Source organism: Anolis sagrei, chromosome 6, assembly GCF_037176765.1.
Source record: "Anolis sagrei isolate rAnoSag1 chromosome 6, rAnoSag1.mat, whole genome shotgun sequence".
NCBI lineage: Eukaryota > Metazoa > Chordata > Lepidosauria > Squamata > Dactyloidae > Anolis > Anolis sagrei.
The window spans coordinates 133,984,895-134,009,116 of NC_090026.1; the positions used below are offsets into that span (position 1 = coordinate 133,984,895).

The 24,222-nt window shown below is 51.9% G+C and overlaps 1 protein-coding gene across 1 annotated transcript; it reads right to left on the reverse strand.

Moving 5' to 3' along the window:
• Positions 1-1,528: 1,528 nt before the first annotated feature.
• IQCA1L (IQ motif containing with AAA domain 1 like) lies at positions 1,529-19,377 on the reverse strand. Its single transcript, XM_067470591.1, has 18 exons — positions 18,922-19,377; positions 18,622-18,741; positions 15,758-15,946; positions 15,454-15,666; positions 13,893-14,098; positions 10,221-10,305; positions 9,984-10,139; positions 9,238-9,313; positions 9,048-9,154; positions 7,813-7,914; positions 7,667-7,701; positions 5,109-5,191; positions 4,903-5,010; positions 4,598-4,797; positions 4,421-4,507; positions 4,143-4,320; positions 1,846-2,084; positions 1,529-1,742 (listed from the first exon to the last, which is right to left on the reverse strand). The coding sequence occupies exons 1-18, from the start codon at positions 19,375-19,377 to the stop codon at positions 1,617-1,619; spliced, it is 2,766 nt and encodes a 921-aa protein (XP_067326692.1). The 3' UTR covers positions 1,529-1,616.
• Positions 19,378-24,222: the final 4,845 nt, after the last annotated feature.

Here is a 24,222-nt window from a genome sequence, read left to right on the forward strand (position 1 = left end):
TCCTTCGACAACAGAAAGAGATTTCACCTGAAAGTGAGGAAGAACTTTCTAGCTGTAAGGAAAGCTGTTCAGCAGTGGAACTCTCTGCCTCAGAGTGTGGTAGAATCTCCTTCCTTGGAGGCTTTTAAGGAGAGGCTGGGTGGCCATCTCTGTGTGTGTGTGTGGGGGGGGGGGGTGCTTTGTGCTTTCCCTTCCTTCCTTTTCCCTGTTTTTCCAGCTCTGGAAGATTCCATTTGTTGGGAGTAAGGAAAGCTGTTCAGCAGTGGAACTCTCTGCCTCGGAGTGTGGTGGAACCTCCTTCTTTGGAGGCTTTTAAGGAGAGGCTGGGTGGCCATCTCTGTGTGTGTGTGTGTGTGGGGGGGGGGTGCTTTGTGCTTTCCCTTCCTTCCTTTTCCCTGTCTTTCCAACTCTGGAAGATTCCATTTGTTGGGAGTAAGGAAAACTGTTCAGCAGTGGAACTCTCTGCCTCAGAGTGTGGTGGAATCTCCTTCCTTGGAGGCTTTTAAGGAGAGGCTGGGTGGCCATCTGTGTGTGTGTGTGTGAGGGGGGGGGGGGTGCTTTGATTGTGCTTTCCCTTCCTTCCTTTTCCCTGTCTTTCCAACTCTGGAAGATTCCATTTGTTGGGAGTAAGGAAAGCTGTTCAGCAGTGGAACTCTCTGCCTCGGAGTGTGGTGGAACCTCCTTCCTTGGAGGCTTTTAAGGAGAGGCTGGGTGGCCATCTGTGTGTGTGTGTGGGGGGGGGGGGGTGCTTTGATTGTGCTTTCCCTTCCTTCCTTTTCCCTGTCTTTCCAACTCTGGAAGATTCCATTTGTTGGGAGTAAGGAAAACTGTTCAGCAGTGGAACTCTCTGCCTCAGAGTGTGGTGGAATCTCCTTCCTTGGAGGCTTTTAAGGAGAGGCTGGGTGGCCATCTGTGGGGTGTGTGTGTGCTTTGATTGTGCTTTCCTTTCCTTCCTTTTCCCTGTCTTTCCAACTCTGGAAGATTCCATTTGTTGGGAGTAAGGAAAGCTGTTCAGCAGTGGAACTCTCTGCCTCGGAGTGTGGCGGAATCTCATCCTTGGAGGCTTTTAAGAAGAGGCCACTGTCTCCTCCCCTTTGAAGATGTAACAATGGAATTCTGTGAGGGAACTTCCTCTTGAAGTTTTATTGCCCTGAGCTTGCCCTTTTCCAGCCTCTTCTGCCTTTTCTTCCTTCCAGTGAGGACGCATTTTGCCTCTCTCTGCAGGCAAAATGTAGCTGCATGGACTTTTTTTTTTAACTTTTTACCCTTTTTACCTCTTTAGAAGATGAGACTTCATAAACTAGTGAACTCCAAGACCTCTTCTACCTATTTCTTTGACTTCAATAAATACTTTCAAACCTAGAGTTCTGACTCTGCAGTCCTGAGGAAGAGAAGCTTCTCCAGGTTTCACCACATCTAAGTTTCTGCTGGCTTTAAAGAGAGGCTGGGTGGCCATCTGTGGGGGGTGCTTTGATGGTGCTTTCCTTCCCTTCCTTCTCTTTGTCTTTCCCCAACAAGACCAACTCTGGAAGCTCCCATTTGTTTATTGCCCCTGATTTGCATATGCATGCAAGCCAATGGGTTGACCACCCTCTGCTGCTGCTGCTGCTGGACTGCTACTTCTTCTTGCCCTTGGCCTTGTCCTTGTTCTTGTTCTTCTTGCCCTTCATCTCGGCCAGGCGGAGCCGCTCCTCCTCCTCGCGCTTCTTCTTCTTCCCCAGGGGGGTCTTGCTGTACCAGTCCTGCGGGGGGGGGCAGGGGGGGCGGGGGCGTGACCAGGGGCCGAGGGGGGGGCGTGGCCGAATCCCCCGCCCTTCTGCCCTCCCTCGAGGCCCCCTGGCCCACCTGGAGGAGGCGCTCCTCCTCGGGGAAGACGGGGTCAGCGCGGGCGAGGGCCTGGAGCAGCTCTGCGGCCAGGAGGGGCCTCTTGGGCAGCTGGAGCAGCCTCCGCTCGCTCAGCACGGCCGACACCGCCCCCGCCATCGCGCCCTGGCTGTAGCCCTCCGACACCTTGGCCAGCGCGCTCATGTCCAGCCGGGAAGACACCGCCCCGCCCTGGCGCTCGATCAGGCGCCGCCACGTCACTACGGGGGGGGGGGAGAGGAGGGGGAGAGGGGGGAGAGGGGGGTCAGCAGGGGGTGAGTGAATCACACACACACCCCAACGAGGAAGGGAATTGAGAGCGGAGGGGGGGAGGGGCAAAGAAGGAAAGGAGGAGTAAAGGGAGAAAGGACCAAATGAAGGAAAGGAGATGCGGGAGAAGAAAGAAAGAAAAAAAGGAAAGGAAGTAATGGAAGTAAAAGGAAGGGAAGGAAAATTAAGAGAAGGAAGGGAGTAAAGGAAGAAAGAAGGAAGGAGATGGAATGGAAGAAAAAAAGAAAGAAAGAAAGAAAGAGGAAAGGAAGCAAGGAAATAAAGAACTGGAAGTGCAAGGAATGAAAGAAAAGTTATGAGAATGAAGGAAGGAGATGGAAGAGAAGAAAGAAAGAGGAAAAGAAGGAAGGAAATGGAAGAAAAAGGAAGGAAAAGGTGGTGCAGAGAAGGAATGGAGGAGGGAGAGAAGGAAGAAAAAAAGAAAGGACAAAAGGAAGAAGTTGGGAGAGTAAAAGTAAAGAAAGGTGAAAGGAACGAAATGGAAGTGAAAAGAAGGGAAAGAAAGTTAAGAGAAGGAAGGGAGGATTGAGGAAAGAAAGAAGGAAAGACGAAAGAAAGGAAAGAAGGAAATGGAATGGAAGAAAGAAATAAAGACCAAAGGAAGGAAGGAAGAAAAGAAATGGAACTGAAAGTAAGGGAAAGGAAGTTAAGAGAAGTAAGTAGGAAAGGAAAGGAAGAAAGAACAAAAGGAAGGAAAGAAGGAGATGGAGTGGAAGAAAGGAAGACAGACAGGAGGGGGAGAGGGGGGAGAGGGTCAGCAGGGGGTGAGTGTACGCCCCCCCCCTCCACAAGGAAGGGAATTGAAAGCGGAGGGGGGGGGAGCAAGGAAGGAAAGGAAGAGTAAAGGGAGAAAGGACCAAATGAAGGAAAGGGGATGGAGGAGAAGAAGGAAAGAAAGGAAGAAAAAAAGGAAAAGAAGTAATGGAAGTGAAGGGAAGGGAAGGAAGGAAGGACAAAAGGAAGGAAGGAAGGAAAAGAAAGAAAGAAAGAAAGAAAGGGGAGTGAAATGAAAGGAAGTTAAGAGAAGGGAATGGAGGAAAGGAAGAAAAAAAGAGGAAAGGAAGCAAGGAAGTAAAGAAACGGAAGTGAAAGGAATGAAAAAAGTTAAGAGAAGGAAGAAGGAAAGGAAAGGAAGTAAGGACAAAAGGAAGGAAAGAAGGAGACGGAAGAAAGAAAGAAATGGAAGTGAAAGGAAGAGAAGGAAAATTAAGAGAAGGAAGGAGGAAATTGAAAGGAAAGTAAAGGAAAGATGGTGATGAGAAGGAAGGAAGGAGGGAGGAAAGGAAGGGAGATGAAGGAAGGAAGGAAGGAGATGGAATGGAAGAAAGAAGAAAAGATGGATGGAAGGAAGGAATTAGAAATGAAAAGAATGGAAAGAAAGTTAACAGAAGGAAGGAGATAGAAGAGGAGAAAAAAGACGGAAGGAAATGGAAGTGAAAGGAAGAGAAAGATGGTGAAGAGAAGGGAGGAAGGGAAGAAAGAAGGAAGGACTGGAATGGAAAAAAGAAAAAGAGAAAAGGAAAGATACTGGAAGCGAAAGGAAGAGAAGGAAAGTTAAGAGAAGGAAGGGCTATAACAAGAATAAGGATTCTTTTGTCGTGTCAGGAGCGACTTTTGAGAAACTGCAAGTTGCTTCTGGTGTGAGAGAATTGGCCGTCGGCATGGACGTTGCCCGGATGTTTTGATGTTTTACCATCCTTGTGGGGGGCTTCTCTCGTGTCCCCTTTGCACGGGGAGCTGGAGCTGACAGTGGAAGCTCATCCGCGCTCTCCAGCAATGTGACAAACTGACAAGCATTCAATGCCAAAACAAGCGGGTGTTAAATAAATCAAATACAATAGTACGAAAGAAGGAAGGAGAAAAGGAAGGGAGGGGGGCATGGCTTGAGAGGGAGGGGGGGAGGCTAAGGGTCGGGGAAGGGAAGGCGGGGGCGTCCCTTCCTCTCCCCCTCGCTCCCCCCATGCGCCCCCCCCCCCCACCCCGCATACCGAATCTGGAGGCGTAGTCGGGGCGTGGCACGAGGAGGATGCGCTCGTAGGTGCGGCAGAGTCCCTTGAGGTCGGCCAGGTAAGGGCGGGAGGAGGTGCCCACCAGCATCACGCGGTCGCCGGGCTTCAGGAGGCGCAGCGCGCGGGGGAGGTCCTTCCTCAGGCGGCGGGGGTCCAGCTGAGAGACAGAGAGGGGGGGGGGAGGAAGAAGCAAGGGAGCCCTCCCGGCCCCGAAGGAGCGGGACCCCTATGCCCCCCCCCCTTGGCCCCCCACCCACCTCCTTCTCCTCTCGGGGCACCTTCTTGTAGAAGGTCTTCTCGGCGTCGCCCACCCAGATGATGGAAGGCTGCAAGAGGCGCCCCACCTGCGGATCGAGGGGGGGAGGGGGTGTCACGCAGAGAGAGGGTGCCACGCGTGACCCCTCCCCTCTATCCCCCCCCCTCCCAGGACGGACCTTGAGCACGAGGTGCATGAGCATCTGCAGCCCGGCCTTCCCCGGGTACTTCCCGGCCAGGTTGACGGCCGAGAGGTCGAAGAGGTTGGCGCCGGCCTCGGTGCACGCGGCGTGGACCAGCATCCGCTTCCCGGTCCCGGGGGGGCCCGCCAGCAGCAGAGACCGCACCAGCGGAGCACACTCATGCACCGCCGCCGAGCCTGGACGGGGGGGGAGACACCAAGGGGAGGGAGGGGTCAACCGGGGAGAGAGGGGCGCCTTCCCTTGGGAGGGGCCTCCCACTCGCCCCCCACGCACCCACCCACCCAGTCGCAGGATGGCGTAGAGGGCCACGTTCTGCCGGATGTCCAGCGCGGAGGGGCTCGGCTCTATCTGCTGCTGCCGGAGGATGGAGCCCAGGTAGTTGAAGTCGCCTGCGGGGGGGGGGGGGGGGGGGGGAGGGGGGGAGAAAAGGTCAAAAGACCTCAGGTGAGCGCCCCCTCCCTCCCCCCTCGCCCCCACCCAATCACACCTGCGTAGTCGGCCAGCTGCACCTTGGGCGGCCTCTTGATGATGCCCTGCAGGACCAGCTCCTCGTAGAGAGAGTCCACGGTCCTGCGGGGGGGGGGGGGGCGGGGGGGGAGAGAAGGGAGCCTCCATGTTGGGTTTCATCCCTCCACTGCACAAGTCTCTTGCGTCATCAAGTCTCCAGTCCTCAATGAGTAGCAAGGCTAAAGACAGGGTTGAGCGGAGGGATTCCTTTCCCCGTGCGTGGGCTTCGTCTTCCCTCCTCCTGCCCACCACTGTCCCCTTCCCCTTTGATGATGTAGTAAGGAAATTATGTGAGGGAACTTCCTCTTTAAGTTTTGCTGCCCTTGGGTTGACCACGCGGTCTGCTTTTGTCTCTTCTACCTTTCCTTCCTACCACTAAGGGCGCATTTTGCCTCTCTCTAGGCAAAAAGTAGCTGTGAAGGAACTTTGTCTTGAAGTTTTATTGCCCTCGGTGCACGCGGCGGTCTGCATTTGTCTCTTCTGCCTTTCCTTCATACCACTAAGGGCGCATTTTGCCTCTCTCTAGGCAAAAGGTAGCTGTGAAGGAACTTTGTCTTGAAGTTTTATTGCCCTTGGGTTGACCATGCGGTCTGCATTTGTCTCTTCTACCTTTCCTTCCTACTACTAAGGGCGCATTTTGCCTCTCTCTATGCAAAAAGTAGCTGTGAAGGAACTTTGTCTTGAAGTTTTATTGCCCTTGGGTTGACCATGCGGTCTGCATTTGTCTCTTCTGCCTTTCCTTCCTACCAGTGAGGACGCATTTTGCCTCTCTCTAGGCAAAAAGTAGCTGCATGGATCTTATTCTTTTTACCTTCTTTAGAAAATGAGACTGAGTAAGCTAGTTGGCTCCAAGACCTTTTCTATTCAGAATGTATTTCTTTTACTTCAATACATGGTTTTGAACCTAAAGTTCTGACTCTACGATGATAGCCACTGTCCCCTCCCCCTTTTTTAATGATGTACGAATGGAATTCTGTGAGGGAACTTTGTCTTGAAGTTTATTGCCCTTGGGTTGACCATGCGGTCTGCATTTGTCTCTTCTGCCTTTCCTTCCTACCAGTAAGGACGCATTTTGCCTCTCTCTAGGCAAAAAGTAGCTGCATGGATCTTTTTACCCTTTTTAATCTCCTTTAGAAGATGAGACTGAGTAAGCTAGTTGGCTTCAAGACCTTTTCTATCCAGAATGTATTATTTTAACTTCAATACATGATTTTGAATCTAAAGTTCTGACTCTAGGTTTGATAGCCACTGTCCCCTCCCCCTTTTTAGTAATGTAGGAATGGAATTCCATGAGGGAACTTTGTCTTGAAGTTTTATTGCCTTGGGTTGACCATGCGGTCTGCATTTGTCTCTTCTGCCTTTCCTTCCTACCAGTAAAGACGCATTTTGCCTCTCTCTAGGCAAAAAGTAGCTGCATGGATCTTATTCTTTTTACCTTCTTTAGAAAATGGGACTGAGTAAGCTAGTTGGCTCCAAGACCTTTTCTATCAGGAATGTATTTCTTTTAATTTAATAAATGGTTTTGAACCTAAAGTTCTGACTCTGCCATCCTTATCCTAGAGAAAGCTTATCCTAGCTCATAGAATGTAGGTACACTACTCTGCTCATCCATCTCACCCAGGGCTTAAAATTTCTATCCTTTGTAATTGGCCCAGCCTACTCTGCTCAATATTATTTGTTATTTTATGTTATATCCTGTGTTTATCTTGAATTATTTTCTTTTGCTATATTTTATTGTATTTTATTTTGATGTGCTATTCTATGATTGTATGGTTGAATTCTTTTTGCCTTGTTGTAATTGTTGGGCTTGGCCTCATGTTAGCGGTCTGCATTTGTCTCTTCTGCCTTTTCTTCCTTCCATTGAGGACACATTTTGCCTCTCTCTAGGCAAAAAGTAGCTGCATGGATCTTTTTCCTTGAGTCCCCTTGGGAAGACAGTAGCGGGGTATAAATAAAGTTGTTACTATTATTATTATTATTATTATTATTATTATTATTATTACTATTACTATTTCAAACACAAAAAGATGAGTCCACAACAGTCAAGATCACTCTGCTGGCTGTTGTATTGGATCACACCTTGGGCCCTTCCCAAGTGTCTAGGACTGTGTGATGTATCAGCGAATAATGTGTGCAGATCCCAGTAAAGTGGCCTTTTGCAGCTGAGAGATGGTAATGTTGTCATCGCTGATTGTTTTTAAGTGCAGGCCAAGGTCTTGAGGCACTGCACCCAGTGTGCTGATCACCACTGGGTGATTATTATTATTGTTATATTATTATTATTTTGAGCCTAACAACTCAGATTCCCCAACACGACGGATGACGTCACCTGCGGGAAATGAGGTTCGGGGTGGGGGGGCTTGGCAGGCCTGTCTGTGGGATTGACCCTTCCTGGCCAGGCCCGCCTTAATTGTAGGAGGAAGAGGGGAAAGAGGGGGCACAAGGAAGGGGATCCCCCTCCGGGCCAGGACCTTCCTTGGAGGAGGGGGGGGTCCTTCCCCTTCCGCCCTCCTTCCCCCCCTCTCTCCCCCGCCCTACCTGTCTGGGGTCAGGTCCTTCTCCTTCTTGCCCCGCTTCCCCTTTTTTTTCTGCGTGGAGGAAGAGAAAGAGAGACACAGAGAGGAAGCCGGTCTTCATCCCCCACGAGGAGGCCCTCCCCCCCTCCCCGTGGACCCCCGGCTGACCTTTCCCCCCTTCCCCCCTTTGCGGGGCTTGGCGGGTCGGGGCTCCTCTTGGCCCATCGCACGGCGCAGGTTCTGCAGCTCCTCCCGCATCAGCTCGTCCACCTGCCGGGGGGGGGGGGGGAGAAGAAAGGGAGGGGTTATAAGGGGTGATCCCACCATAAACATAGCTGAGTACCAGAAGAAGAAGAAGAACAAGAAGAAGAAGAAGAGGAAAAAGAAGAAGGGGAAGAGGAAGAGGAAGGCAAGGTCCAACATGTGGCTGACCAGCTGGGGGGGGGGGGGGGCACTGTGTGGCTCCTGGCCCTGAATGACATGAGTGCCCCTCAGCTGAACAACTTGGGAACTTCATAACCAGTAGAAACTAAAGTGGGATGAGCTGGGAGAAGCTTCTATTCTTAGGATGGATCAGGATTGTAGAGTCAGAACCTTAGGTTCAAAAGTATTTATTGAAGTAAAAGAAATGCATTCTAGATAGAAAAGGTCTTGGAGATGGACTAGGTTACTAAGTCTCACTTTCTAAGAAAGGTAAAAGGACAAAAAGTTCTTAAAAATCCATGCAGCTACATTTTGCCTTAAAAAAGAGGCAAAAAGTGCATCCTGATTGGAAGGAAGAAAAGCAGAAGAGGGTGGAAAATGGTGGAGACCGCACGGTCAACCCCAGAGCAGTAAAAATACTTTTGAAAAGGAAGTTCCCTCACAAAATTCCATTGCTACATCATCAAAGGGGAGGAGACAGAGGCAAGGAGGAAGAGGAAAGACAAAGCCCTTTCTAGGAAAAACATGCAGAGGAATGTGTGTATGTATGTGTATGTATGTGGGAGGGGGGGGGGGAATCCCTCAGCCTAATCCTATTTCCTGTCTTTCTACTTTTTTTCCCTTTCAGGAGCAACCTCAGAAACTGCAAGTCGCTTCTGGTGTGAGAGAATTGGCCATCTGCAAGGACGTTGCCCAGGGGTTGCTGCCCAGATGTTTTGATGTTTTACCATCCTTGTGGGAGGCTTCTCTTATGTCCCACATGGTGAGCTGGAGCTGACAGAGGGAGCTCATCCATGCTACTCGTTGAAAGCTGGAAACTTGATGATGCAAGAGACTTGTGCAGTCCAGGGATGAAACCCAACATCCCCCCCCCTGGAGCTGACAGAGGGAGCTCATCCATGCTACTCATTGAGGGCTGGAAACTTGATGCGGCAAGAGACTTGTGCAGTCCAGGGATGAAACCCAACCCCTCCGCCCACCTGAAGCCGAATCTCGGTCTCCACTTCGCGCCGCTTCTCCGCTTTGATGAGCTCCTCCTGGAAGCGCTGCTCAAAGTTCTCCACCTCGTCGCGGTCGCTCCAGCATCCTTGAGAGGAGGGGGGTTAGGGGTGAACGGTGGGGGGAGGACCAAGGCCCCCTCCCCCTCCTGCCCCCCTCCCCCCCACTCACCGGTGTAGCGGATGAAGCCCTGGTTGATGGTGCCCACAAATTTGGAGGGGCAGAGCGTCAGGCCCTCATCCTCCTCCTGCAGAAGGAAGGAAGGAAGGAAGGAAGGAAGGAAGGAAGGAAGGAAGGAAAGAAAGAAGGAAAGACAAAAGGGAAGGAGGGAAGGAAGGAAGGAAAGAAGGAAGGAAGGAAGGACGGAAGGAGGGAAGGAAGGAAAGAAGGAAGGAAAGAAGGAAGGAAAGAAGGAAGGGAGGGAGACAGGAAGGAAGAAAGAAAAAAAGAAAGGAAAGAAGGAAAGAAGGAAGGAAGGAAAGAAGGGAGGGAGGGAGGGAAGAAGGGAGGAAAGGAGGAAGGGAGGGACAGAGGAAGGAAGGAAGGAAGGAAGGGAGGGAGGGAGGGAGGGAGGGAGGAAAGAAGGAAGGAAGGGAGATGGAGGGAGGAAGAAAGGACAAAAGGGAAGGAGGGAACGAAGGAAAGAAGGAAGGAAGGAAAGAAGGAAAGACAAAAGGGAAGGAAGGAAAGTAGGAAGGGAGGGAGGGAGGAAAAAAGGAAGGAAAGAAGGAAGGAGGGAAAGAGGAAGGAAGGAAGGAAGGAAGGAAGGAAGGAAGGAAGGGAGGGAGGGAGGGAGGGAGGGAGGGAGGGAGGAAGGATGGTAGGTTGACGACCCCCTTCCCCATCATGGTCAGCACTCCATCCTCCACCAGAAGCCCCCCCCTCCCTTTGGGGAGGGGTCTTCCTCCTCGCCTCACCGCCTTCTTGTCCTTCTTGCCCTTCTTCTCCTTCTTCTCCTTCTCCTTCTTCTCCTTGCCCTCCTTCTTGTCCTTGCCTTTCTCCTCCTTCTTCTTCGCTTTCTCTTTCTTCTTCTTCTCGGCCAGGAGTTCCGCCAGGTCCAGATCGGCCTTCACCTGTCAAGCGGAAGGAGGGGCTTACTGGGGGGTTCACCTGCGGACTGGGCCCCACCCACTCCTCAGCCCCCTTCTACCCACCTCTTCAGGGGTCTTCTCAGCAAAGAGGACAGCGCAGCCCCCGAGACCCTCCTCTGGGTAATCTGGGAAACGCCCTGTAAAGTCGCTGAAGAGAGAAAGAGAGGAAGGACATGGTCAGCAAATGAGAAATTTTGGACCTTCCAAGCCTTCACTATTTGTTTGTTAATGTACATATAGAATCATAGAATCAAAGAGTTGGAAGAGACCTCATGGGCCATGATTTTCTTTTTGTGAGAAGACCGAGACAAAGAAGGCATTAAGTAGTTCTGCCTTTTCCCTATCCCCTGTCAGCATTGCCCCATCTTCTCCTCAAAGAGGTCCTATCGCCTCCTTGTTTTTCCTTTTTCTACTGACATAAGAATAGAAGCCCTTTTTATTGTTTTTAATGTCCTTGGCAAGCCTGAGCTCGTTTTGTGCTTTAGCCTTGCGGACCTTTTCCCTACAGGTGTTGGCTATTTGTTTGAATTCTTCTTTGGTGATTTCTCCCTTTTTCCACTTCTTGTGCATGTCTCTTTTGTGTCTTAGCACAGTTAGAAGTTCTTTGGACATGCATTCTGGCTTCTTTGGACTTGTCCTATTTTTTCTCTTTGTTGGCACGGTTTGCAACTGCGCCTTGAGTATTTTACTCTTGAGAAACTCCCATCCATCCGTAACTCCCTTGTCTTTTAGTATCTGTGTCCACGGAATGCTGCTCAGCATTTCCTTCATTTTTGGAAATCGGCTCTCCTAAAGTCCAAAATGCGGGTTTGACTTGTCTTAGTTTCGGCCTTCCTTTGTACCTCAAATTGCAGGAGCACATGGTCACTTGCCCCTAAGGATCCTACCACTTCGACCGCATCGATCAGGTCCTCCGCATTTGTTAGGATGAGATCAAGAGTAGCCAATCCCCTTGTTGCCTCTTCTACCTTCTGGACCATGAAATTGTCTGCAAGGCAAGCGAGGAATTTGTTGGACCTTGTACTCTTGGCCGAGTTTGTTTTCCAGCAAATATCGGGATAGTTGAAATCGCCCATGACTACTACATCTCTTCTCTGTGCCTGTTTGGTCAACTGTTGGCAGAAGACTTCATCAAGTTCCTCCTCCTGGCTTGGAGGTCTGTAGTAGACTCCTACAACAAGATCTTTTTGAGTCCCAGTTCCCTTGATTCTTATTTGCTAATTACGTATTCATTTGCCAGAGAAACTACATCCTATCTATAACCGAACTTTAATAAGAATTATTTATTTATTTATCCAGAACATGTCTACCCCGTCCATCTCAACCTCCAAAGAGGGACTCTGGGCGGCTAACGACAGGCAACTATTCAGTGCCAAGACAATATAATAACATAACACATAAAATACAATTAGCATACATTTAAAAACTGTTGTAAATATACATTAAAACAGTTGGCTGGTTCAAATTGTCATCCAAATCAGTCCACTAAAACCTTATCTTCCCCCGTAAATCAGTCTATTCTGCGAACGCTTGATCCCACAGCCAGGATTTGAGTTTCTTCCAGAAGATCAGAAGGGATGGGCCAGATCTAATCTCATAAGGGAGGGAGATCCACAGCCGAGGGGCCACCACAGAGAAGGCCCTGTCTCTCATCCTCACCAAATGCGACTGCGATGGCGGTGGGACCAAGAGCAGGGACTCACCGGATGATCTTAAGGTCCTTGGTGGTACGAAGAGGGAGATACGTTTGCACAGGTAAACTGGGCTGAAAACGTTTGTGAATTGTGCCTGAATTATGCTGAATTAATACAAGATGTTTGTGAATAAACAAGATATGTTACTTTTCAAAAGAAGACTTTGGGGATTTTTTTTTGTCTCTGAGTGCATATATTTTAAACTAAGAGGTTTCAAGAGAGAGTAGATGTTTTGGGCAACTGCAATTTCAACTTCAAATAAACATTTCCAAAACTCTGCAAGCTAAGAGTAGAGTCTCGCTTATCTGACCTTCACTTATCCGACATTCCAGTAGAGTCTCGCTTATCCGACCTTCACTTATCCAACATTCCAGTAGAGTCTCGCTTATCCGACCTTCAATTATCCAACATTCCAGTAGAGTCTCGCTTATCCGACCTTCAATTATCCAACATTCCAGTAGAGTCTCGCTTATCCGACCTTCACTTATCCAACATTCCAGTAGAGTCTCGCTTATCCGACCTTCACTTATCCAACATTCCAGTAGAGTCTCGCTTATCCGACCTTCACTTATCCGACATTCCAGATAAGAGGCTGGACTGGAAGCATTCTCCCTCCTTCCCTCTGTGATTTCCACGCTCCTCTTCTGTATCCGGGCACTTCCTGCTGGGCTGCTCTAGCACCGAGGTTTCCCCCTGCCTTGACCCTTGAGTCCTTGTTGTTAGTATTCTAGGTGTCCCCCACTCCATATTTTCCGACATTTTCAGTTTTCTGGTGTTCTGCTGCCCTATTTATGTCAGAGAAGTGAGACTCTACTGTATATGTTTTTATGTGTGCAGTGGCATGCCTTTGTCCCTGGCAGTTCAAAGACGTGGTTTAGTTACCTGTGTGCCATTACATGAATGCTTATGAATATCACGTTTTCAAAGGGTTGACAACTTGACTCCTAACGAGGTCATGCCTTTCCTTTCAAAAGGTGGTGTCCAGCAAATTTTGGTCCTCCAGGTGTTTTGAACTGCAACTCCCACCAGCCTCAGGCCCCTTCCTCCTCCCCCCCCCCCCCCAGCTGCTAGACAATACAAGAGGGTGGAGGAGGGAGGACCGGAAGCGGAAGCCTCCTCCCTCCTTCTCTTTGTGATTTCCATGGTCCTGTTCTGTATCCGGGCACTTCCAGCTGGGCTGCTCTAGCCTCAAGGCATTGACTCCATATTATCCAACACTTTAATTTTTCTGATGTTCTGCCGTCCCGTTTATGTCGGAGAAGCGAGACTCTACTGTATATGTTTTTTGTCTTGTTTTGTTGTGTTTGTGTGCAGTGGCATGCCTTTGTCCCTGGCAGTTCAAAGACATGGTTTAGCAGTTTAACAATTTAGTTAATTGTGTGCCATACCTGTGACTCCGTATTATCCAACATTTTCATTTTTCTGATGTTCTGTCATCCCATTTATGTCGGAGAAGCGAGATTCTACTGCATATGTTTTTGTTTTGCTTTTGTGCAGTGGCATGCCTTTGTCCTGGGCAGTTCAAAGACATGGTTTAGCAGTTTAACAACTGAGTTACTTATGTGCTATACCTGTGACTCTGTATTATCCAACATTTTCATTTTTCGGATGTTCTGTCGTCCCATTTATGTCGGATAAGCGAGACTCTACTGTATATTATTTTTGTTTTGTTTTTGTGCAGTGGCATGCCTTTGTCCCTGGCAGTTCAAAGACATGGTTTAGCAGTTTAATAGCTGAGTTACCTGTGTGCCATTACACGAATGCTTATGAATATAACTTTTTCAATGGGTTGACTCCTAACGAGTTCATGCCATTCCTTTCAAAAGGTATTATCCAGCAAATCTTGGCCCTCCAGGTATGTTGGACTCCAACTCCCAGCATTCCTCACAGACTCAGGCCCCTTCCTCCCCCCCCCCCCCCCAGCCGCTTAAGCGGCTGGGAAGGGGGAAGGAAAGGGCCTGAGGCTGTGAGGAATGCTGGGAGTTGGAGTCCAAAACACTTGGAGGGCGGGATATGGCAGCGGGTGGTGGGCTGGACTCACTGGCACTCGATGAACCACTGTCGGAGCTGCTCCTTGAGGGCCTCGCGCATGCAGGGCCCCTCGGCCTCGTAGATGGCGTCGCGGACGTGGTCAAGGGCCTCCTGGTACTCGGCCTCGTAGTCGGCCTGGCGCATGCGCCTCAGCTCCTCACCCAGCTGTGCCCGGATCATGGCCGGTGTGGCGCCCATCAGCTGCGGCTCCGGCTCCTTTGGGAAGAATCATAGAGTCCTAGAGTTGGAAGAGACCTAGTGGGCCATCTAGTCCAACCCCATCATGCCTATCTCATTGTGAGACCTTCTCACAGACTGAGACCTTTCTCCCACTGAGGTTTACCTCAGACTGACAGCTCCTAAGCTACAGCACACCTGCTTATATAGAACTGCAACTTTTCATAGAATCCTTGAGTTGGAAGAGACCTCGTGGACCATCCAGTCCAACCCCATAATGCCTATCTCACACTGTGAGGCCTTTTCATAGACTGAGACCTTTCTCCCACTGAGGTTTACCTCAGACTGACAGCTACTAAGCTACAGGCACACCTGCTTATATAGAACTGAGTTGGAAGAGACCTGGTGGGCCATCTAGTCCAACCCCATAATGCCTATCTCACACTGTGAGGCCTTTTCATAGACTGAGACCTTTCTCCCACTGAGGTTTACCTCAGACTGACAGCTATTAAGCTACAGGCACACCTGCTTATGTAGAACTTCAGCTTTTCATAGAATCCTAGAGTTGGAAGAGACCTGGTGGGCCATCCAGTCCAACCCCATAATGTCTACCTCACTCTGTGAGGCCTTCTCACAGACTGAGACCTTTCTCCCACTGAGGTTTACCTCAGACGCACTTTCTGTCTGGATTTTGAGAAATTTGTCTAGTGGATTGGAGAGAGAATCCTAGAGTTGGAAGAGACCTGGTGGGCCATCATCCAGTCCAACCCCATTCTGCCAAGAAGCAGGAACATTGCATTCAAATCACCCCCGACAGATGGCCATCCAGCCTCTGTTTAAAAGCCTCCAAAGAAGGAGTCTCCACCATACTCCGCGGCAGAGAGTTCCCCTGCTGAACAGCTCTCCCAGTCAGGAAGTCCTTAGATCATAGAATCCTAGAGTTGGAAGAGACCTAGTGGGCCATCATCTAATCCAACCCCATTCTGTCAAGAAGCAGGAATGTTGCATTCAAATCACCCCGACAGATGGCCATCCAGCCTCTGTTTAAAAGCCTCCATAGAAGGAGCCTCCACCACACTCCAGGGCAGAGAGTTCCACTGCTGAACGGCTCTCACAGTCAGGAAGTTCTTCCTAATGTTCAGATTGTGAGAACCGTGTGCGTGCCACCACACTCTGGGGCAGAGAGTTCCACTGCTGAACGGCTCTCATAATCGGGAAGTTCTTCGTAATATTCAGATGGTGAGAAGCGTGTGTGCGCGTGGGAGTGGGCGCGTGGGTGTGCGTGGGGAGTGGGGACGTGGAGGGGGGGACGTGGAGGGGGGAAGCTGCTCTTAATGGGCTGCTCCTCCTCCTCCCCCGCCCCCTCCCTCCTCGCTTTCCTGCCACTTTCCCGCCTCATTGGTCCCCAAATGGATTTTAAATATCGTCCCGAGGACGCAATTACGGGAAACGCTGAACTCGGCACTCTCGGGGAGGGGAGGGGGGGAGGGGGGGAGGGAGGGGGAGGAGGGAGGGGAGGGGGAGGGTCTGCCCACCATCCCGATGAAGGCCATCTCCATCTGCCGCGCCGCCGCCGTCATCCTCCGCAGGATGCAGCCCTTCCAGATCTGAAAGGGAAAGGAAGGGGCAGTGAGGGTCAGGGTCCCCTCTGGCCCCCTCTGACCCCCTCCCCCTCCCCTCCCCCTCCCCCGGGCTGACCTTCTGGATGACGGTGGCGGCGGTGTTCCTGTCCGGCTCGGCCAGCCCGGCCTCGCGCGCCCTCCTCTCGCGCTCCTCGTCGCGGCGGATCTCGGCCATGAAGCGCGCCCTCAGCCGGCCCTGGCGCATGCGCTCCGCCATCTGGATCAGCCGCACCGCCTCCTCGCGGGGCAGACCGGGGCGGGGGGGCTGCGGGGGGGGGGCAGAGAGAGAGGGGGCAGGGGGGCAAGGTCAGCGCCGGGAACCACCCCCTCCCCCCCCCCTTGACCCTTGGCCAAGCCCTCCCGACAGACGGCCAGCCAGCCAAAAAAAAATTGGAAGGGGCACCCAAAGGCCATCCAGTCCAGCCCCCTTCGGCCAGGCAGGCACCACCCAAGCCCTCCTGACAGATGACCAGCCAGCCATAGATATGATAGAGAGAGAGAGAAAGAAAGAGTTGGAAGGGACCCCCGAGGCACCACCCAAGCCCTCCCGACAGATGACCAGCCAGCCATAGATATGATAGAGAGAGAGAGAGAGAGAGTAAGAGTTGGAAGGGACCCCCGAGGCCCCATCCAAGCTCTCTCGACAGGTGGCCAGCCAGCCAGAGATGGGATCGAGAGAGTAGGAAGGCCATCAAGTCCAGCCCCCATTCTGCAAGGCAGGAAGGCACCACCCAAGCCCTCCCGACAAATGGCCAGCCAGCCATGGATGTGAACCGCCCTGAGTCCCCTTCGGGGTTGGGAAGGGTTGAATACAAATACCGCAAAGAAATACTAATCAATACATAGATCGATAGATATGATTGATTGATTGATTGAAAGAGAGAGAGAGGCTGGGGGGGGGAGGACAGAGAGGGCAGGGGGTCAAGGTCAGCGCCGGGCACCACCCCCTGCCCCCTTGACCCTTGGCCAAGCCCTCCCGACAGGTGGCCAGCCAGCCATAGAGAGTGGGAAGGGGCACCCAAAGGCCATCCAGTCCAGCCCCCTTCTGCCAGGCAGGCACCACCCAAGCCCTCCCTACAAATGGCCAGCCAGCCATGGATGTGACCCGCCCTGAGTCCCCTTCGGGGTTGAGAGGGGTTGAATACAAATACCGCAAAGAAATAATAATCAATACATAGATCGATAGATATGATTGATTGGAAGAGAGAGAGATTCAACCCCAGAGTTGTAGGGGACCCCTGAGGCACCACCCAAGTACTCCTGACAGGTGGCCAGCTAGCCAGAGATGTGATCGAGAGAGTAGAAAGGGGCACCCAAAGGCCATCCAGTCCAGCCCCCCTTCTGCCAGGCAGGCAGGCACCACACAAGCCCTCCCGACAGACGGCCAGCCAGCCATAGAGAGTGGGAAGGGGCACCCAAAGGCCACCCAGTCCAGCCCCCATTCTGCCAGGCAGGCACCTCCCGACAGGTGGCCAGCCAGCCATGGATGTGACCCACCATGAGTCCCCTTCGGGGTTGTGAAGGGTTGAATACAAATACCGCAAAGAAATAATAATCAATACATAGATCGATAGATATGATTGATTGGAAGAGAGAGAGATTCAACCCCAGAGTTGTAGGGGATCCCCGAGGCACCACCCAAGCTGTCCCGACAGGTGGCCAGCCAGCCAGAGATGTGATCAAGAGAGTTGGAAGGGGCACCCAAAGGCCATTCAGTCCAGCCCCCTTCTGCCAGGCAGGCAGGCACCACACAAGCCCTCCCGACAGGTGGCCAGCCAGCTATAGATGTGACCCACCCTGAGTCCCCTTCGGGGTTGAGAAGGGTTGAATACAAATACCGCAAAGAAATAACAAAGAAATAACAATCAATACATAGATCGATAGATATGATTGATTGATTGATTGATTGAAAGAGAGAGAGATTAAACCACAGAGTTGTAGGGGACCCCCGAGGCACCACCCAAGCCCTCCCGACAGGTGGCCAGTCAGCTATAGATATGATAGAGAGAGAGAAGAGAAATTCAATTCCAGAGATGATGAGGACCCCCGGGCACCATCCAACCCATCCTAACAGATGGCCATCCAGCTATAGACATGATTGAGAGGGGGGGGGGTTCAACCCCAGAGTTGGAAGTGACCCCTCAAGGCTATTCAGTCAGTCCAGTCCAGCCCCCTTCTGCCAGGCAAGCAGGCAGGCACCACCCAAGCCCTCCCGACAGATGGCCAGCCAGCTATAGATACGATTAAGAGAGAGAGCGAGAGAGAGAGATTCAAGCCCAGATATGGAAAGGATTCCTAAAGGCCATCCAGTCAACCCAGCCCCCTTCTGCCAGGCAGGCAGGCACCACCCAAGCCACCCTGCTTCTATGTGTTGACAAAGGCTTTCCTGCCCGGAATCACTGAGTCTATCCAGGCTGCCTGGACAAACGTTCCAGAAGCATTCTCTCCTGACGTTCCGCCCACATCTGTGGCAGGCATCCTCAGCCAGGCTTTGAAGCTGCAAGGCTTTGCAATGCTAATCAAGGCGATCGATTGCAGCATTCCCACTCCGACAGACAAGAGTTCTTTCTTTTTCCCACCTTAGACATCATTCCAGATATATATATATATATATATATGAATTTTGCCTATGTAAACCGCCTTGAGTCGCCCGTGGGCTGAGAAAGGCAGTATACAAAAATAGTAAATAAACAAATAAATAAGTATAAACCCCACATGCACAGATACAAAAACATCCCTTGCCTACTTTCCAGCAGACCTCCCCACCTCTGAGGATGCCTGCTGCCAGAGATGTGGGCGAAAGGTCAGGAGAGAATGCTTCGGGAGCGTTTTGTCCACGCAGCCCGGAGAAACTCGCCGCACAGCCCACCCTGCTTCTGAACCCCCAGAGAAGGAAGCGATTTGAGTCAAGAAGGAGGGGTTTGTGGGCGCGGGTCTCACGGTGAGGGCCTTTCCGGGTCCCACGCGTGTCAGGAGCCCCGCGAGGACCTCTTGCCGCTCCAGCAGCACCTTGGCGCGCTCGCTGAGGAAGTACCGCGGGATGGGGACCTCCAGGTCGGCCTAAGGGAGGGAGGAAGGGCGGGTCAGGGTTTTGGCTTCCACCACGCGTGGGCAAACGTGGGCCCTCCCTCCAGGTGGGAGTTGGAGTCCAACCCCCCTGGAAGGAAGGTTGAAGCCATCCCACGCGTGGCTGCCACCCTCTGCCTCCCACGCGCCCCCCCCACCCCACCCGCAACCGACCGGGGTGAGCTTGAGCTCGTGGAGCGCGTGGTCGAGGCAGTGGGTCTCGGAGAGGTCGAGCTCGACCATCTGGTGCTTGAGCTCGAGGACGCGGCCGAGGACGGCGTCGAGGAGCATCCGGAGGACGGGGCGCTTCTGCGGGTGGACGCCCTGGTCGTAGCAGGCCTCCAGGCGCCGCGCCGCCCCCACGTAGCGCGCGAACAGCACCCCCAGCCCGTGGCCGAAGGACGCGCGGTTCCGCTCCGGGCGGGGGGGCTCCGGGGGAAGCTCCGCCGAGAGCAGGTCCTCCAGCGTCACGCGGGTCTCCCGCCACAGGCGCCCGTAGGTGCTATTTGGGGCGCGGGGGGGGGGGGGGGAGAGTGGGAGAGAGAGGGGAACAGGGAAGGTGAAGGGGAGCGACTCCCGAGACTCCCCCCGACCCGCTTGACCCTCCCCACGCGCCCACCTGCTCGCCATGCCGCCGGACAAGCCCACGCCTTATCCCCCACGCCAAGCCCCTCCGGACCAAGTTCCTCAGGGAGGGGAGACAGTGGGGGGGGGGGGGGAAGGGGAGGTGAAGGGGAGCGACTCCAGAGACTCCCCCCTCTCCCTGAACCGCTTGACCCTCCCCACGCGCCCACCTGCCGCCGGACAAGCCCCACCCCTTATCTCCCACGCCCCCCCCGTCCAAGCTCCTCGGGGGGAGGGGAGACTCGGAAGGGGAGCGACTCCAGGGACCCCCCCCCCGACCCGCTTGACCCTCCCCACGCGCCCACCTGCTCGCCATCCTGCCGGGCAAGCCCCGCCCTTATTTCCCACGCCACACCCCTCCTCCCAAGCTTTTAGGGGGGGAAAGGGGGGGAGGTGAAGGGGGAGACTCGGAAGGGGAGCGACTCCAGGGACCCCCCCCCCCCCGACCCGCTTGACCCTCCCCACGCGCCCACCTGCTCGCCATCCTGCGGGACAAGCCCCGCCCCTTATCTCCCACGCCACGCCCCTCCGCCCAAAATCCTCGTGGAGGGGGGGACTTTGGGGGGAAGAGGAGATGAAAGGGGAAACTCGTATGGCAAGCGACTCCAGAGACCTCCTTGACCCGCTTGACCCTCCCCACGCGCCCACCTGTTCGCCATGCCGCCGAACAAGCCCCGCCCCTTATCTCCCACGCCCCGCCCCTCCGGGCCAAGCTCCTCCCTCCATTGTGGGCTCCGGTTCCCACGGGAACGAGGGAATGGAGGGCTCGCCCCCCCCCCCAGGGCACACTTCTCTTCACCAGAAGTAGTGTTTGCAGCCGACTTTGCAGAAAATGCTTCAGCTGTACTTTTCAAAAAGGAAAATCGCCCCCTTTATTTCCAGCTTGACAAAGTGCAAGTGAAGTCCTGGACACACTGGGATCAGGAAAGGGTTTCTGAATACCCCCCCCCCCCACCCCCGTGACTGTTTCAGACATTGACAGGCCTCGCTTCACCAGAAGTAGTGTTTGCAGCGGACTTTGCAGAAAATGCTTCAGCTGTACTTCAAAAAAAAAAAAGGGGAAATAACCCCTTTATTTACAGCTTATTTATTTATTTACAGCATTTATGCTGAGGGCTTATGTTTCTACTGGTTTTATATTATATGTTAATTGTTTTTAATGGTAATTTATGTTGTTGGGGGCATCTAATTGCGCCGACTGTAAACCGCATTGAGTCGCCTCCAGGCTGAGAAAGGTGGTATATAAATACGGTAAGTAAATAAATAAAAATAAATGTATATTCCGCCCTTTTTACCCCAAAGGGTGGCATGCTGTAAGTTGCTTCTGTTTTGAGAGAATCAGCCATCTACAAAGACATTGTCCAGGGGGCACCTGGATGTGTTGCAATCCTACAAGGAGGCTTCTCCCATGTCCCTCAATGCCTTAAATCAAGAAATAGCTTCATAACATCTACAGAGACACTCGCTGGAACACCTCAGCAAGCGAGAGTCCAAAAGTGGCAGGCTCAAACCCAGAGCCTCAATCAATGAGAGACTCCCACCTGGGCACACAGAAGAAGACTGGGCGACTTGGAAGGCGCTGAACAGACTGCTCTCGGGCACCACGAGATGCAGAGCCAACCTCAAGAAATGGGGCCACAAAGTGGAATAATCCACGACATGCGAGTGTGGAGAAGAGCAAACCACTGACCACCTGCTGCGATGCAACCTGAGCCCTTCTTCCACATGATGCACAAGGGAGGACCTTCTTGCGGCAACACCAGAGGCACTCCAAGGGGCCAGAGACTGGTCAAAGGACATTTAATCAACTTCCAAACTTGCAAACTCTGTTTTTGTCTGTTTGTTTTTGTTCTGTTAGAAGTGTAATACAACTGTCTGGTTGCTCCTGACACAATCAATCAATCAATCAATCAATAGCCCAACCAAGGTCTGCCCAGCAGCCCTCGTGTTCCCCTGGACCTCGCACTTCTTGGAAGGGTCTGCAAGCTGACCACCGGCTCAAGGCGTTGCTCAGGCCAAGGCAAATGCCACATGGGCAGGAAACCCCACAAAAAGCCTGTGTGCCTTTCAGAGTTTGAGTCACTAAGAAGACAGAGGGGAGAGGAAGAAGCAGTGGGTCCCACAGAACAATGGGTCCTGAGAGCCCCCCACCTCATTTCAGTTTTACCCTCTCCCCCCCATCCTCTCCACACAGGAAGCCCCTTGGACAAACAGGATGCCTGCTCCCAGCAACCAAAGAGAGAGAAATAACTCTTCTCCAGAAACTGAGGCCATCCTCGTCTTGCAAGTCTTGTAGATGATGCTGATTTGTCAGTGAGTGCTTGATCTTGGTAAGTATGCAGATCCACCTGGACTTGGACAAAGATGTCTTGGGTGGGAAAGACTCAGGAAGCCTTGACTTGCATAGCACTTGGCATGAGTTGAGGGTCTCCCACCCAAGTCCCAGCCAGGGCTGACATTACTTAGCTTCCAAGTATGCTGCCCTGAGTCGCCTTTGGGCTGAAATGGGCAGGAAAAAATAAAAATGATGTAAATAAATAAATAAATATGACCAAGCTGGATGTTCTGTTGCGCGCTGGGCCTGTAACAGCTGTCTTTTCTATAGGACGTATACTTTAAGCCCAGCGGGAAGTCAGGGGCGCCTCAAAGAGAGGTTCTCGGGGATTTTTCTGAAGTGATGGTCTTTAGAGTCTTTAATGACGCAACAAAGTCTTTATTATGGAACAAACAACGAATCTTCAATGGTTCAAACAACACTTCAAGGCTTTCTGAGTCTAGTCCTCAATGGACTGGTACCTGACTTTGATTAACTGTACTTTCTCTGTAGGAAAAAAACCCTATTTAACCTTTCCCAGGCTGTTTACTATCTATGGCTCATCGCTGTGGGTCCTGCTACCGATTCCAAATGCATCTGGGTATTGAGTAGACCTACCAGCCTAGGCTTGTAGATATTTCAGCTGGAATTCTGTGGATCTGTAGTGCTGTCCTCCCTCAGAGAATTCTTTAAAAACCTCAGGGTTGTTTTCCCTCTGATAATGATTGCTGTGAGGCTGAGAGGCTGTGAGCTCTCAGCCAGAGCTTTTGGGAATTTCTGTTTCTGTTTCCCCGGATGTTCTTGAGAAAAGAAGCTTTTCTATGGGGCGAGCTGGTCTACGTCCTATAGTTTAGCTTCCTTATGTGAGACTGCTCAAAAAATGGCTCCTTTCCCTCCCAGAGCCCAGAACAAGGAGCTTAATTATGATGGACAGGAGGCCTGCCCTATGACTGCAAACAGATAACAGAAAGAAAATAAAGTTGGAGCTCCTGGTACAGCCGTACCAGCACACTGGATTTGAGCTCAAGAAAGGTCTGCCTGGTTGCCCTCATGTTCCCCCACCTCTGGATCTTCCACTTCCTGGAGGGGTCGCTAGCAGACCCTGTGGCTCAGGCTGAGGAACCCCGCAAAACACTCCTGGGCCTTTCTGTTGGGTTTCCTCCCTGGACTGCACAAGCCTCTTGTGTCATCAAGTCTCCAGTTCTCAATGAGTAGCCAGACCAGGGATAGGATTAGAGTGAGGGATTCCTCCCCCCACATTCCTAGGCATGCTTATCCCAGAACGGGCTTTGTTTTTACTCTTCTTGCTTGCCACTATCTCCCCCCACCCCCACCCCCACCCCCCTAAAATCATAGAATCAAAGAGTTGGAAGAGACCTCATGGGCCATCCAGTCCAACTCCCTTCTGCCAAGAAGCAGGAATATTGCATTCAAATCACCCCTGACAGATGGCCATCCAGCCTCTGCTTCAAAGCCTCCAAAGAAGGAGCCCCCACCACACTCCCTCCAGGGCAGAGAGTTCCACTGCTGAACATAGAATCCTAGAATCATAAGAGTGGGAAGAGACCTCCTGGGCCATCATCCAGTCCCACCCCATTCTGCCAAGAAGCAGGAATATTGCATTCAAATCACCCCTGGCAGATGGCCATCCAGCCTCTGTTTAAAAGCTTCCAAAGAAGGAGCCCCCACCACACTCCCTCCAGGGCAGAGAGTTCCACTGCTGAACATAGAATCCTAGAATCATAAGAGTGGGAAGAGACCTCCTGGGGTATCATCCAGTCCAACCCCATTCTGCCAAGAAGCAGGAATATTGCATTCAAATCACCCCTGACAAATGGCCATCCAGCCTCTGCTTCAAAGCTTCCAAAGAAGGAGCCCCCACCACACTCCGGGGCAGAGAGTTCCACTGCTGAATGGCTCTCACACTCAGGAAGTTCTTCCTAATGTTCAGATGGAATCTCCTCTCTTGTAGTTTGAAGCCATTATTCCATGGCGTCCTAGTCTCCAGGGAAGCAGAAAACAAGCTTGCTCCCTCCTCCTCCTCCCTGTGGCTTCCTCTCACATATTTATACATGGCTCTCATGTCTCCTCTCAGCCTTCTCTTCTTCAGGCTAAACATGCCCAGTTCCCTGAAGATGAAGCAATGGAATCTCTGTGAGATATGAGGTCACTTCCTCTTTAAACGTATTTTTATTGACCTGGTTTTGGCCATGTGGCCATCCTCCATTGTTGCTTTGCTTTTTCTTCCTTCCAATGAGGACGCATTTTGCCTCTCTCCAGGCAAAAAGTAGCTGCATGGATACTTTTGACTTTTTATCCTTTTACCTTGCTTAGAATATGAGTTCGTACAGAATATAAGCTAGTTCACTCCATGACCTTTTATATCTAGAATGTATTTCTTTTTACTTCAAGAAATATTTTGAACCTAAAGTTCTGTCTCTGCAATCCTAATCCATCCTGTTCAATGGAAGCCAATCCTAACTCACCACACATAAGTTTCTGCTGGTTATGAAGTCTGCTCCTGGCATTCTGCTATG